This window comes from Barbus barbus (genome assembly GCF_936440315.1).
Source record: "Barbus barbus genome assembly, chromosome: 34".
Taxonomy (NCBI): Eukaryota; Metazoa; Chordata; class Actinopteri; order Cypriniformes; family Cyprinidae; genus Barbus; species Barbus barbus.
This window is the reverse complement of record NC_136762.1, coordinates 8664440-8678603: the sequence shown is the minus strand read 5'-3', so window position 1 is coordinate 8678603 and position 14164 is coordinate 8664440. Positions and strand designations below refer to the sequence as shown.

The 14164-nt window shown below is 37.7% G+C and overlaps 1 protein-coding gene across 1 annotated transcript in view; it reads left to right on the top strand.

Annotated features, from left to right (window-relative positions):
- Positions 1-1889: 1889 nt before the first annotated feature.
- Positions 1890-14164, top strand: part of dchs1a (dachsous cadherin-related 1a) — a gene marked incomplete at its 5' end in the record, with an annotated part of 103752 nt that continues 91477 nt past the window's right edge. The window contains one exon of the mRNA XM_079391994.1: positions 1890-3674. Coding sequence (XP_079248120.1) covers positions 1890-3674 — 1785 coding nt within the window. The remainder of the gene's footprint in view (positions 3675-14164) is intronic.

Here is a 14164-nt window from a genome sequence, read left to right as displayed (position 1 = left end):
ACACACATTGAGACATACTTACCTACTTAAAACAAATACCCTGTGGGGTAGAAAGTGAAAGTAGCAGCATTAGAATTTTGTAGAGGGTGAAAAATATATATAGCTGTAGTCCACCACAGGAGGGAGCCTCTCTGATTCCTACAGTATGACAGAGCAAAAGTATTTTCTTTTGATTCTGTTTTGATTTACTTTAAAAAAAAAACATGTGAAATCCTGTGGTCGATTGTAAAGAATTTTATTGTGAAGTCATTTTTCTTTCACAGTGATTGAGAATGACATGATTATTTCCCTTGGTCTGAAATTGATTTTGTGGCTTTTCGTAGTAAAGCAGACGGTAACAGGCTCATGTCTTCATTTCGTCTTCAGTCCTTTGTTAAGGCTTAGGCTTAGTTTGTCAGAAAAGTCGCATTATGTGCAGGAATCAGCAATTAAGACCTATATACATTGCCATTTAAAAAAAATTAAATAATAAAAAAAAGTTGAAGTAAAACATGTTACAATTTTATTAAAACATTTTTAATTATGATTTAAATTTAAATTGATAAACCCACTTTTCTTGGAAAAATTACACTGCACATAGTCCATACTGTTTGTGTTTAAATCTAAGTGGCACTGGCAACCTCTATCTAGCTTACTTTTAAAAATGTGCTATAAAGGGGATCAATGTTGATTTACAGTGTTGTTTCTAGAGATTTAGTCAAAGGCAGAGTCAAATGCGGGGTTCAGTTGTCCCTTTGCATGTCAATACAATTTTCCTGTAATGCTTTTATTCCACAAAGGGAACCAGAAGGCCACACAATTCATAATTCCTCGGATAATAAGCTCTCTCATAACTTTCAATCTTTCATCTCCTTTCTGCTTTGCAGATCCTTCATACTTGAGTAGCTGGGCTGGATGAGTCAAGTTCTTCTAACAAGCATATGTAAATATTTAAGCTCCCGTCTTACAGAATGTTTATAATTCATTTGGACCTAGAAAAGGGCCTAATCCAGGAATCATAATTTCATCAATAAGGTCGTCATAGTTTGCAGGTCCACAAGCTGCAATTTTATGGATGAGGAATTGCTAATTTAAAAAGGAGCTGGAGGAACACTCTGAGGAGACCTTTGTGGTTTTAATATATAAGAATTGGCCCACCAGCTTTTTTCTAGCATTTTGGGCATTAGTATTGGCATTAATATACGACAGGGTTAACACTCAGTTGGCTTTAAAGGGTCCTCTTGGCTCTTTTTATCATCAGTGTGGGCTGCAGTTGAATAGTTTTACTAAAAAAGGGGGGTCATGTTAGCCACAGTCTCTATTTAAGGTTGCTGTCCATCATTGCTCAGATATTCTTCTGTAGGAGAACATTCCTTAAGTTTACACCCCAAAAGAAATGGGAGTTGAAGGGAAAATTAAGTATTTTAAACTTGGATCTCTCTAATAAACATACCAACATTAACGAAAATAATCATTATGACAGGAATTTAAAGGATATATTTGTTAAAGCGCAAAAACTATGACTAAAACAATCAGACAATAAGACCTTTTTGGGACGTGTCTAACCACTTTGTGGTTTCTTTTCATTTTAGTACAGTGAAGCTTCTCGTTTTAACTATAGCAATAATATCTTAACTTATTAGCTGACAGTAAAATGCAGGTACTACATGTTTGCACATGGTGTGCTGCTGCGTTATTAAAGGTGAACCCATGCAACATGTGGAAAACCACTTAAGCATTCTTGTCATAACTGTAATTGAGCCTGCTTGTGTAATCCATCTTTTTGTAATGCATGCTTTTTTAGATTTTTGGATAATGTCGAACCACTTTCTGTTAGTTCACTTATGCTTGTTTCTCTAACTAATGTCCTTTTCCATTTGTCCTGTCAGGTTTTGTAAGAAGAATATTCAATGAAGAGTAAAGGAAGGACGATTATGGATCCGTTGCATCAAAACAGGACTTGGTGGTGGATATTGGTGATCCTCTATGTGGCACTACAACTCATGACCATCCACTCATCCATGGTGCCAGGAACCTTGCAGCTCCAGCTAGATGAGGAACAGCCAGCAGGAACTGTAGTAGGTGACATTAGTGCTGGCCTCCCACCTGACATGATTGCAACCCACTATTTCATCTCAGATCATCAGGGTACAGGTGTCGGCACCGATCTGGACATCGACGAGAGTACAGGGATCATAAAAACTGCAAAGGTCTTGGACCGGGAAGTACGGGACCGTTATAGCTTCATTGCAGTCACCATAACCGGGATAACCGTAGAAGTCACCATCTTAGTAAATGACATCAACGACCACGCTCCAGTGTTCCCAAGAAAAAGAGCCATGTTTAAGATTCCAGAACAGACAACCATTGGCACCAAGTTTCCTCTCGAGCCTGCCTTGGATGCAGATGAGGACCAGCTCACTACGCAAGGCTACATCATAACGGATGGAAATGTAGGACAAGCTTTTCTTCTTGAAACCAAACGAGGATCCAACAAAGTGCTCTACTTGGATTTGGTAGTCAATGCAGTTTTGGACAGAGAGACGAGATCTTCTTACACTCTACTCTTGGAAGCATTTGATGGTGGTTCACCCAAGAGGACAGGACAAATGATCCTGGATGTGATTGTACAGGACATCAATGACAACGCCCCAGTCTTCAACCAGAGTCGCTACCATGCAGTGATCTCAGAGAACCTTCAACCTGGGAACAATATACTGCAGGTGTTTGCTTCAGATGCTGATGAAGGCGACAATGGGTTGGTGCTCTACGACATCAACAGGAGACAGAGTGATCCTGATCACTATTTTGTCGTTGACACTCGAACTGGAGTTATCACTCTAAACAAGCCTTTGGATTTCGAGAAGAGAAGAGTTCACGAGCTTGTGGTACAGGCTCGGGACAATGCCAGTCAACCAGAGGTCACCAATGCCTTCGTGACCATCCAGGTGCGAGACTACAATGACAACCAGCCCACCATGACCATCATCTTCCTCAGTGAGGATGGTTCTCCACGCATCTCTGAAGGAGCGCAGCCTGGCCAGTACGTGGCTAGGATTTCGGTCACAGACCCTGATTATGGAGAATATGCCAATGTGAATGTGTCTTTGGAAGGGGGTGATGGAAAGTTTGCTTTGACCACCAAAGACAGCATCATCTATCTCATCTGCGTAGATCAGATACTTGATCGTGAAGAGCAAGACCATTATGAACTCAGAGTCTTGGCCACAGATTCTGGCACTCCTCCATTACGGGCAGAGTCTTCATTTACCATTCAGGTCATGGATGTTAACGACAACCCGCCTATGTTTGACCAGCTAGAATACACCCAGGTTATTCCAGAGGTTGCCTTTCCAGGAAGTTTTGTTGTACAGGTTACAGCACGGGACAAAGACCAGGGACCCAACGGAGATGTTCAATACAGCATCCTACAGAACAAAGAAACTCATTCAGACTGGTTCAGTGTTGACGCAGTCACTGGTATCGTCACCACCTTGACCCAGCTCGATTACGAAACGGACCCTAAGCCGAGTGTAACTGTGGTTGCTGCCGACAGGGGTCGACCACCTCTATCTTCTACAGCTGTGGTCAAAGTGATCCTACAGGATATTAATGATAATGAACCTGTGTTTGGCAGCAAGTTCTACAATGCATCCATCAAGGAGAACACTTCCGCAGGGACCTGTTTCATGGAGGTAGGACTATTATTTCTTTGTCTGGAAAATGCTGAATTTGTATTTACTGGTTAATATGCAAACTTCTGGGGTTTTTGGGCATGAAGTGTGTGAAAACCCCAATGTAGAATGACTGTATTTAAGACAGATTGTTAGAGTGCGCTTTTAAAGTTTGTAAACTGAATAAATGGAAACAGTCATTTTAGGAAATTGACTTGGAAACCAGCATGATGAATTGTAAGATATTGAGGAGCGAGCTTAAGTAAGCTTTGTTTAGATTGGACTTGCTTCAGCTGGGAGTTAATCGCTCTCCTCGGGCTGTGGGGGATTGTTTTTTACTAGCTGTTTTTACTTACACCTCACGATGGTTTTCATTGTAGTGCAGGTGTTGCAGATGAGTTCACATTTAAAGGTAAAGGACTTTTGGGGAAATGAATCATAAATAATTAAGCATTTCTGGCTGCAGTTCCTCTTAATGATTCTTTTTTAATGGTTCCATTAGTGATTCTTTTAGCTCCTTTTGTATTTTTTTATTAAATATTCAAGTTAAATAGTAAATATAAAAATATTTCTGGGAAAAAATTATTCCATTGAAAGATAATGAGTCAGTTTGACTATGCTGGTTGTGCTGTATGTTTGATTCCCTACAGTGAACCGAATCATCAGAGTCATTTGTTCTGTAATTGGACTACACTAGTCTTGCTCTCTGTTTCAAGCTGTAGATTCAGTAGCGGTGTTGTGATGCCACTGAACAAGTAGTGTAGAAAACTGGTTGCCAGATTACTTTAGTATGGTATTCTGTCCGCATTTGTGGACGAATGTCTTTTTGTCCTGGTATTTCCAAAGAGCCGGTTCTAGATTCATAACTTTACTTTTCATGTGAAAAAGTGTGAGAGGTCAGTTGAAGTTTGCACTTTGGTCTCATCTGGCCTTGAATTCATAGTCCCTGTTGTCTGCTGACTATAAAAGACACAAACCTTTTTTTTTTTTCTTTTGTTCTCTGTGTTTTATCACTGTCTTTACAGGGACTTCAAAGTGTTTTTCTAATAAGTTTCTCCACAGGCAAATTCAAAGCTCGTAATACATTTCCTAGTAAATCAAAACATGTAATTTCACATGGTCACATATCAAGTGAAGGCACATTAATGCTTTCTCTGTGGTGGATTTGTGCTGGCAGGGGTTGAGACACACTCCAGCGAGCAGACAGAGGGCCCAGCAGACGGGAACTTGGCCCTGGGGTTTCTCCGGAGAGAGGGAGGATCGTGCCTGGGAGAGGTTTTGGGACTGGCTGACTCCTTTCTGCTGTAGAGTGGGAATAGGAGCTGCGCAGGGTCAAGTGGGAGGTCTGGGAGTAAAATTAGAAGTTTAAAGTGGTATTACTTAAATTCGGAATTAGGAATCGGATCAGCAGTACTCGGGTCTACAAATCAAGTGCAAATCAAATCTGATCGAGTGGCTCCTGTCTTGCTGTCATTTTCCATCCTCATTGAATGAGTGTTAATGGTTCACAGACAGTTGCCAAAAGACTTCAGTTTTCAACACGAGAACAATATAAGGAGTTAGTAAGTCTATCCTTACAACCATGTAGGGATGTAACGGTATGAAAATTTCTAATCACGATTATAGTGACCAAAATTATCACGGTTATCAGTATTATCACGGTATTGTTAAAATGTGCTGGAGATGTTCAAAAAGTACCACACATAAATCACTTCACCAAGTTTCATACTTACAAATCAACAAACAGCAAATAAAATGACTTTTTGTTTGCATAATCACTAAAACAATAACATTACCAATGAAGTCTGTATTTTAAATGACAATTTGACTGACAACAGTTTAATAGCATATTCAAATAAATAATGTAAATGTTCAAATAAAGCTTTGAAAAAGTTTAACATAAAGGTAGACCTCACATTTCAGCCTTTAAAGAAAAGGGTTAAGTTAAAATGATAATTGATTAATAAATGATCATATGTATTTTATCTGCTCCATAAATAATTCTATATAGCATATCTGAATTGTTTAAATGTGTAGAATCCACATAAGCTTGTTTTTCATCAACCGGTTAAAATTTACAGCAGGGCATGCAAATTTGGTCCGTTTTTTGGCCAGGCTGAATGTAAATAAATGTCTGTAAATCCAGTCACTGACAGCAGGTGGCGCTTTATACGGAAAAGCTGAATTACAGCTGATTCCCGTGAACTCCGCGAACACTTCCTTTAGGTATTACATGGAGCGAAGATGAAAACAAAATGCCATCAAATCGTTTCTGAAGACAGTCAGAACCTTCAGAGGTACATTCATATAATTAATTAATTGATATATTCAGTTGTATAATTCCCTTAGCACTCTTTTAAAACCTCCCAGCTTTTCCGCCCTGTTTTCACTACTGTGCGCACGTGAGACTGTTACTGAAAACTCTGCTTTATGCCGGACAGTATTTATTTATCACGAGTTGTTCAAATCACGGTAATCGAATACGGTTTTAATGATAATTAAAATATGAAACGGTAATACTAACCGTGGGGAATTTTATCATGATTTATCGTCAAACCGGTAATCGTTACATCCCTACAACCATGAAAGCGAACTTGCCAAGGACGAGGTCCAAACCAACTGTCTCTCAGGCTGTGGCATGAACGACTGCTGTAGATGGGAGCTGGCATGCCACTCAAGAGCAGTTGGGAGTTTGATGATGCACAGACTGCAGAAATCACTGCCAAATCCACATCCAAGCATCACAGCACGGCACTTGATGAGTTGTTTTTTTCCCTTCATCAGAGATCCCTGAGCGCAGAGTTCCCACCGCCTCCCTTTTTCTGAATCAAAGCTTCAGTCCAAATGCCATTACAATGGGGCTATTGTGATCATTCATTTAACATCTGAACTGGGCTTGATTTAATTTTTTCCAGTGTATCCCTCACAGCGGAGCATGATTAGTTTAATGTGTACTGGCACTGCCGATTTACTACATTTTAGGTTTTGTCACTTTATTGTGCGTCACTGCTGTTGGGCTGAGGAATAATTAACTAGGTTTTATTTCTCTTTTGGTGGAATTTCCAACCTTTGTAGTGTGAAAACTCTAGCGACTATACCCAGTTTTATTTTAACCATAAAGATAACATGCAAAAGACTTGTGGCATTGTAATCAAGGGTGTCTAAAATTATCAGACATGTTACTAAATTCTTATGACCATAACTCTGCTTTCAATTATTCATATTATTACTCTATTATTTATAAAGGTCACTGCACACTGAGTCCGAAATTGTCGTCCGAAATTTTCACACGTTAAAAAATAAATACGACCTCACTTTGTGTCAATCACGTTTGCACACTGCCTCATAAATTTTTGACCATCAAAAAAAATTCGGATCAGGTTCGATTTTTTGCATTTTCGCATCCGTAGCATGCATTTTCACAGGAAAGGATGAGGAATACGAAAAAACTCAAAATTTCGGACTCAGTGTGCAATGGTCTTACACTGAGTTAATTATCAGTCAGTTTAGTTTTCATTTGTTTTCATGATATCATTGTTAGTTGTGGAGTTTTCTAGTTTCAGTATAGTTTTATTTAAGTTTTAGCCTAGTACTTTAAGGCTGCCAAAGTTGTGCTAACATTCAATTAAAATTCAATTCAGTTCAATTAAGTTTCTTGGAATAGTCTAGTGTTGTTTGTATGTTGTGGCTTTTTATTATAACAAGATTTTGCTTTATTATATGGTTTTTCCCAGTTATGCTAGTTTTTAGTTTTATTAATTTTCATTAGAGAAGCACTGATTGCAATTTTCTTGGCCAATTTCGATTTTTTTTTTTTTTTGTAAGTGTGACTTGCCGATACCAATTTTGCGGATTCTGATTTTCTTTCTAAGAGCTATAATTGACAGCATACACAAACATAAATCTACATTTTTCAATGCAAAAAATTACTTGCATAATAAAAGAAATTACTAAGCATTACAATTTTCCCAATCTGGACTAAGTTGGGAAAAAATATAATGATACTTGCATTGGTTTTAATGAGTGAGTAATTTAGTCATTCATTCAACCGATTCGTTCAAATGTCTAATTCATTCAGAAACAAGTCAAGTGGCTACTTTCTTTATGAATGGGTTACTGAGTCATTGACTCACTCGATTAGTTAAAAACCATGGATTCATTTTGTAACAAAACACCACTGTGTGCTTTGTGGCTCTGATTGGAGCTATTTTCGTCAGCTAAATTGAGCAAAAACTATCAATATTGTGTCTAAAATGTCACTTAATGTTAACTTCGTGTTTATTGAACTACTATTGTATAAAATTAGTGTCACATTGAAATTGTGTTGATATTGGGGGAAACTTGGTTGTGTAATGTTGCTTACCTGTATCATATATTATAAATATATTTTTTTCTACCGTAGTATGCATCTATAGCTTTTTGTGAATTACTTTGTGTGTACTGTTGCGCTCATTTGTTTCAATTTCTGCAGGAGTCTCTCTCTCTCACTCAGACAGCCTCACGATACAACATCGATACATTATCAATCTCTGTTGTCTATGTCATTATCTTTTACACTGAATGCAGTAAAATCAGAATCATTCTCTCACAAAAATATTTGGTGACCAAGTTTCAGTGCTTTGCTAGTTAGTTATTTTTGTTATTGACGTTTTAATCAGTCTCCTTATCCGGTCAAGCAAGGAAAATCCTCTCTCACTTGCCTTTAAAAATCTACTTGTCCTAAACGAGTGTTAATCGAGCCCTGCGGTGGTTTCCCTATTGTTTACTATGGCCCTACACATATTCAAATTAAATTTGTGTCTTCACTCACAGCAGGGTGTCCGCGGGGACTTAAAAAGTCTTAAATTTAGTTGTATCAAATTTAAGGCCTTAAAAAGTCTTAAATTGTACAAGAAAGTCTTAATTATGATTTCAAGAGGTCTTAAATTTGGAGACAGAAAGACAAGAATTGCAATATGGCTGAATGTGATGATTAAACTTCAAAAACAATAATAAACCTGAGCGCTGCAAGTTCAAAGTCTGGTGCTGCGCTGCTTTGTGTACTGCCTTTACCGGGAAAACCGTTATATTTCTGCCAAACGTGACACCTGCTGGCAGAGAATGAATCAGTTAACAGAGGTTAAACTAGTGCGCGTATGAGTTTCACTGCACGATTCAGTCTATTAAAATATATTTACAACGATCACATAATTTAAGATATGGGGGCAGAAAATGTATTTTCTATAGACCATTTCAATGGATATTCGGCGGTATAAGGAAGTGACGTCTTTGTTCCCCGGACGTTTCCGGTTAGCGTTCGAGCACATTCAAAACAATGGCGGCAGGCGCTTAATGCACAGGGGGATTGTGATTAATATTCAAGGCCATTGCCACGCCCTCGCATATAGGCTTTCAATCACAAAACACGTCTTTAAAAAATGTTTATGTTTTTAAATATTAAATATTGTTTTCTGTGAGCAAATAAACAAGATGATTTTCACATAATTTTGAAGCAAAAATTCTTGGCTACAAGATCCAGTTCTCAAAAGTCTTGTGAACAATTGTTCTGTATGTGTTTCAGTGACTTCAAAATTGTAGTTTTTCACTAACCACACATAAACGTTGCTTTCTCAAAAACACAATCATGTACATAAATGCTGCTAATAATATAAAACATATTATTGTAGCCCAGTTTGTGCTGTTTACAGTGTTATTAGACTTTAGCCATTTATATTTGTATAAGCAACTGAAAAAAGCACAAATGTCAGGGCACGTCGAAAGTTCTCCAGGCCCCCAAAACACCCTCAGACCCCAGGGGGTTAAAATGTTATCAAATGAAAATTTAACAACACTTATTTTTGGCAAAGTGCTTTTATTTTGACGGGTTGTAGCAGACGTTTGAGTTTAGTGTATTTGACAATGGTTTTTCTCAAATAAAACTGGTTTTCTCTCAGAGCAGCTCTGCTGATGTTCATGTTTATGTAGACGCTGAAAACACCGTTAGTGTCATGCATGCATACTTCACTATGTAGTAGATAAAACGGCGCCACTCATATCTACTTTTGTTATACTGTAAATCCCATGTTCACGACTGCACCGGCATTCCCTCTGCATCATGGAAATGATACGGCCTTATAACTTGTTATAAATGCGACATACCTTTATCTGCATGGAGGGATGATGTCTGTGAATATGAGCAAACATGTTGTATTGCCTGCTTTTGCAGCCACTTTGCATCCACATTTTTTGCAAATTGGATTCGTCCTCAAGGACAACCCCACGTTTGTGTTTTTTTTTTAATATCCAAAGTATTCCCATACTGCAAATTTAAACTTTTTTTCTGCGGGGGATGGAGATTAGATACAATCTCTGTCTCTGTCATTTCAGCAGAGTGAAGCAGCCAGAATAATTTGCATATGCGCGCGTGAGATTATTATATATTTTGTTTTTCATAAATTTGTTTTTAAACCGTAGATATGCAAATGTTTACAGTATGATAACCGTGCACGTTCAAACAGCGATAGACCGTCATACCGGTATATCGTTACAACCCTATTTCAAGGCTGAAATGTAAAGTTTATCATTTTATAAAACTTTTAGTTTTTGTGAAAACTTGTATCTGAATTGTAAATTATGCTTTTGACAGTCATTTTACAGTTTAATATGGTACTAGAGACATTGCCTTACCCCGCTCATATGGTATTAATTATATCTGTGCAGGTCTTAAAAAGTCTTAAATTTGCTTAAAAATCCTGCAGAAACCCTGCACAGTGAAGTAGGGCTGGGCGATATATTTAACGCGATTATCATGCGCATCTCGTCAATAAAGCCGGTTCCGTGATTAGCGGTAAATCTCCATCACCTGCTTTCAAATGGAGCAGCATTTAATACACAGAGCCGTAGTTCACTGACAAGCTACGCAATATTGTGTTCATTATCGCAGATGAATCGCCTTCGATAATGAACGCGATAATGTGTAGCTTGTCAGTGAAAAACCAATGTTTCAGGAGTTTATAATATGCTTATTTGATAGCTCTTTTATTTCCTATATGGGTTTATGTAAATGCTTTATTTTTTTCAGATTAACTGTTTTTTTTAAAGGCATTGTTAGATTCCTGTCATAGCTATGCAAAGCTTTAATTTAAAATCTGTATTTAACCTCAGAATGATCTCAAAGTAAGTCTGATTTTGTGGTGGCTATGCTTCAAAGGGGACATCGGATGCCCATTTTTCACAAGATGTATGATTCTTATAGGGTCTTCTTGAAATGGTCCCAGTGGTCGTGTAAAACAACACCCTTTTTACCTTGTCAAAAACAGCTCCGTTCACAGCGATTCGTTTCGGTGCATATCTCTTGATGTGGTAATGAGCTCTGATCACCCCGCCCCTCTCTTCCGTGGAAGAGCAAAGGCGATTCGCAAATAATAAAAAAAATAAAAAATAAAGTGTGAAACTTACTACTTCTGGAGGTGCAGCTGGATCATGAACAATGGGTACTGATCCATCCTTGAGTTTTAACTTTTTAACAGAACTTGCCTTGAATTGTCCCTCATTCAGAAAGCATAGGAGAAAATGATTTGCACAGACATAAACGACATAAACGAATTTAGGAGTATTCGTTGGCGCATTAAAATAAAAAATGAATCTTTAGTGGCTCTGATGTCTGGAGAAAATTAGGACTCTTATATTCTTCTACATCTAACTACAAAACATCTGTATTGCTTACAAGACATTGTTGTCGCCACAGCTGCTCAAGCGTGGAGAAAATGACAGACTTCGTACAACTGGCTGTGGGTGGAAATATGCTAATATGGGACAGTACATCAGAGGTTGTGGGAGGGGCCTGAGCAATATGACATCATATTGGCTTGATAACTGTAGGGTGGTTGTGTCTATGCACTACTAAGACACATTTATATGCAAATGAATATATTTTGCATCCAATGTCTTCTTTAAAATGAAAATATTACAATCTTCATTCAAGTGATGAAGGATTTTGAAAGTCTGACAGTAATCAATGTTGAGCACTACTGTAAGGTTAACCCTGTCTGCTTTACATGTTTCAAAATGATTAACAGTTGAAAACATTGAAATTTCAAAAAGTAATCAAATGTAATCAGTTACATTACTTTAATAAAGTAATTGAAAAGTTACACTACTTATTACATTTTAAGTAGGGTAAGTTGTAATCTGTAACCTATTACATTTTTAAAGTAACCTTCCCAACACTGCCCAGCTGGTATCATACCAAAGCCAAAATTCCTATTGATCCAACTCTGCTATTGTGTAATTATTAGAACCCTCTAACCAGTCTGAGAGTTTGGAGCTCCTATGGAGGACACAGATGAAAGGCTTCTCCTTGGTAGATGCACAAGAATGGCTTGAACTCAGCTGCTGTTTTGTCTCCTCTGCTAGGACACTTCACTTTTTAAGGCTACTATTCACAACACACTCCAACTGCGGTTTTGGACATGTTCACCACCGGGGTGACGAGCATTTTTCACTCTGTGTGAGGCAGCTGCATAATTGGTACATTTAGTCAAGTCTCCCTTTTCTTAATGATTTGAATTGAAAGAGCTGTAAAAAAGATGGAGTGTGGTTGCTCCACAGGACTCTACAGCACAATAAGGCAGGAAAGGCCTTTGTCCTATTCAGATTCATTGAGGGCCCTGAACAATCATCTGTTAGCATAGTCTTGTTAGCATGGCATTCTATTTCTAAAGCCTTTATTTGCCTTTTTTTCCCTGAAACACTCATCTTTGTGCTTGCTTGTGCTCTTTTTCTATGATATATAATGGGCTCCAGAAAATAGTACCGTTCTCATGCAGTAGGGCTGGAGATAAATTGAATATTAAGGGTATATTAGCAGTAATTCTGCTAACGTTATAAAATTAAGCAGTATTGTGAATGTTGCAATGATTTTAAAGGGGACCTATTATGCTCCTTTTCACAAGATGTAAAATAAGTCTCTGAGTGTGTATGTGAAGTTTTAGCTCCAAATACCCCACAGATAATTTTTTATAGCTTGTTAAAACTTTTAGGGTATGAGCCAAAACGTGCTATATTTGAGTATGTTGCTTTAATAGAAGAGGGCGAAGCTTCAAGAGCTCAAGCTCGGCATTAGCAGTGCTAGCCTTTGCAAATAAACATTCCACGATTAGTACAAGCCTGTTATCTTTACAGAAAACATACTCGGTTTCAAAGTCAGTCATCTGATTGTACTGTGCATAATAAATTCGCGTTTGTGAATTACACAGACAGGGAGCACGGCGGGATAAAAAATAACAACATAGTTGGTCTCATGGTGCATGGCATGCTATCACAAACTTTATAAGACCCACTCATGATTATGAGCTCAACAGACTCAAGCGATCGACTCACATTGCTTTCATATGCAACTTTTAACTACCACATTCCTATTCACGATCATTCATGAGCAGCACCAGTAAAAACAGTCAGAGACAATGGTAGCTTTAGCATCATTAGTCTTACAGAGTGCCAAGAAGCTCTTTCAGAAGGGCAATTTGGAAAACAAACGATACTTACTTTGTCTGGAGCTGACGTTTGCGCACAAAGCTACACGTATTGGGACTTTACCGATTTTTTCAGGGACATTTCCTTAGACAATGAATCTTAACCACAGTGTCCTCAGCGGCTCAGATGGAGGAAGTCTATGGAGACTCCTATGTTCGTTAGTGCATCCCAAAACACAACACTTGAAATGCCTCTTTGGCGCTGACATTATATCTCCAGCAGCTACAGCAAGTAATCAGTAATGGCGGCGTCGGACTGCTGCTTCTCACTCAGGGCTGTGTCTATGCTTACAGGGCAGCGTCACGAATGGGTGGGATTTTTCCCCCTCGGTGACGTGAACAGAGGGAGAATCTGAAACAGCTCGTTCTGAGAGCCTGTTTATGATTTTTTTAGATTATAAAAAAATGAGTGGGTGGATTTTTTATATTATAGGCTGGTTGTTTTCACACACTGCGACCACACAACTGTGTTCAAACACCTTATAAAAGTGATTTTTGCATAATAGGTCCCCTTCAATGCACTTTTTATTTGGCCATTACATTTCAGAAAGATTAGCTAGGTTAATTTCACAATTGTTCTTTTCTTAATTGTTATTCATAAATATGAGAGATTAAAAAAAAGTTTCATGTTTAAAGGAATAGATTAAGTGAATCACTGAATCAGTTTCTATGAATCAATTTTAGTGAATTGAATCCAAACTCTGATTCAACCTTTTGTTTTCATCATCGCTCAAAAATTTTAATGAAAGTGTCTATGTAGCATTTTTCACATCTCAAAATATTTTAATGAAGTACATTGATAGACATTGATTTTATATTTATATTTATTAATTATTTTTCCTTGCATTCATTCAGTAAAATCACTGTGTAAAACATCTTTTGAATCTTCTTAGCTACAGTGGCTGGTTGGAATTTTAATTTAAAATTATGGTTATTCTTTTTGAGAAAAAAAGCAAGATGGCATTTTAGATTAAATACATGTATTATATATATATATAT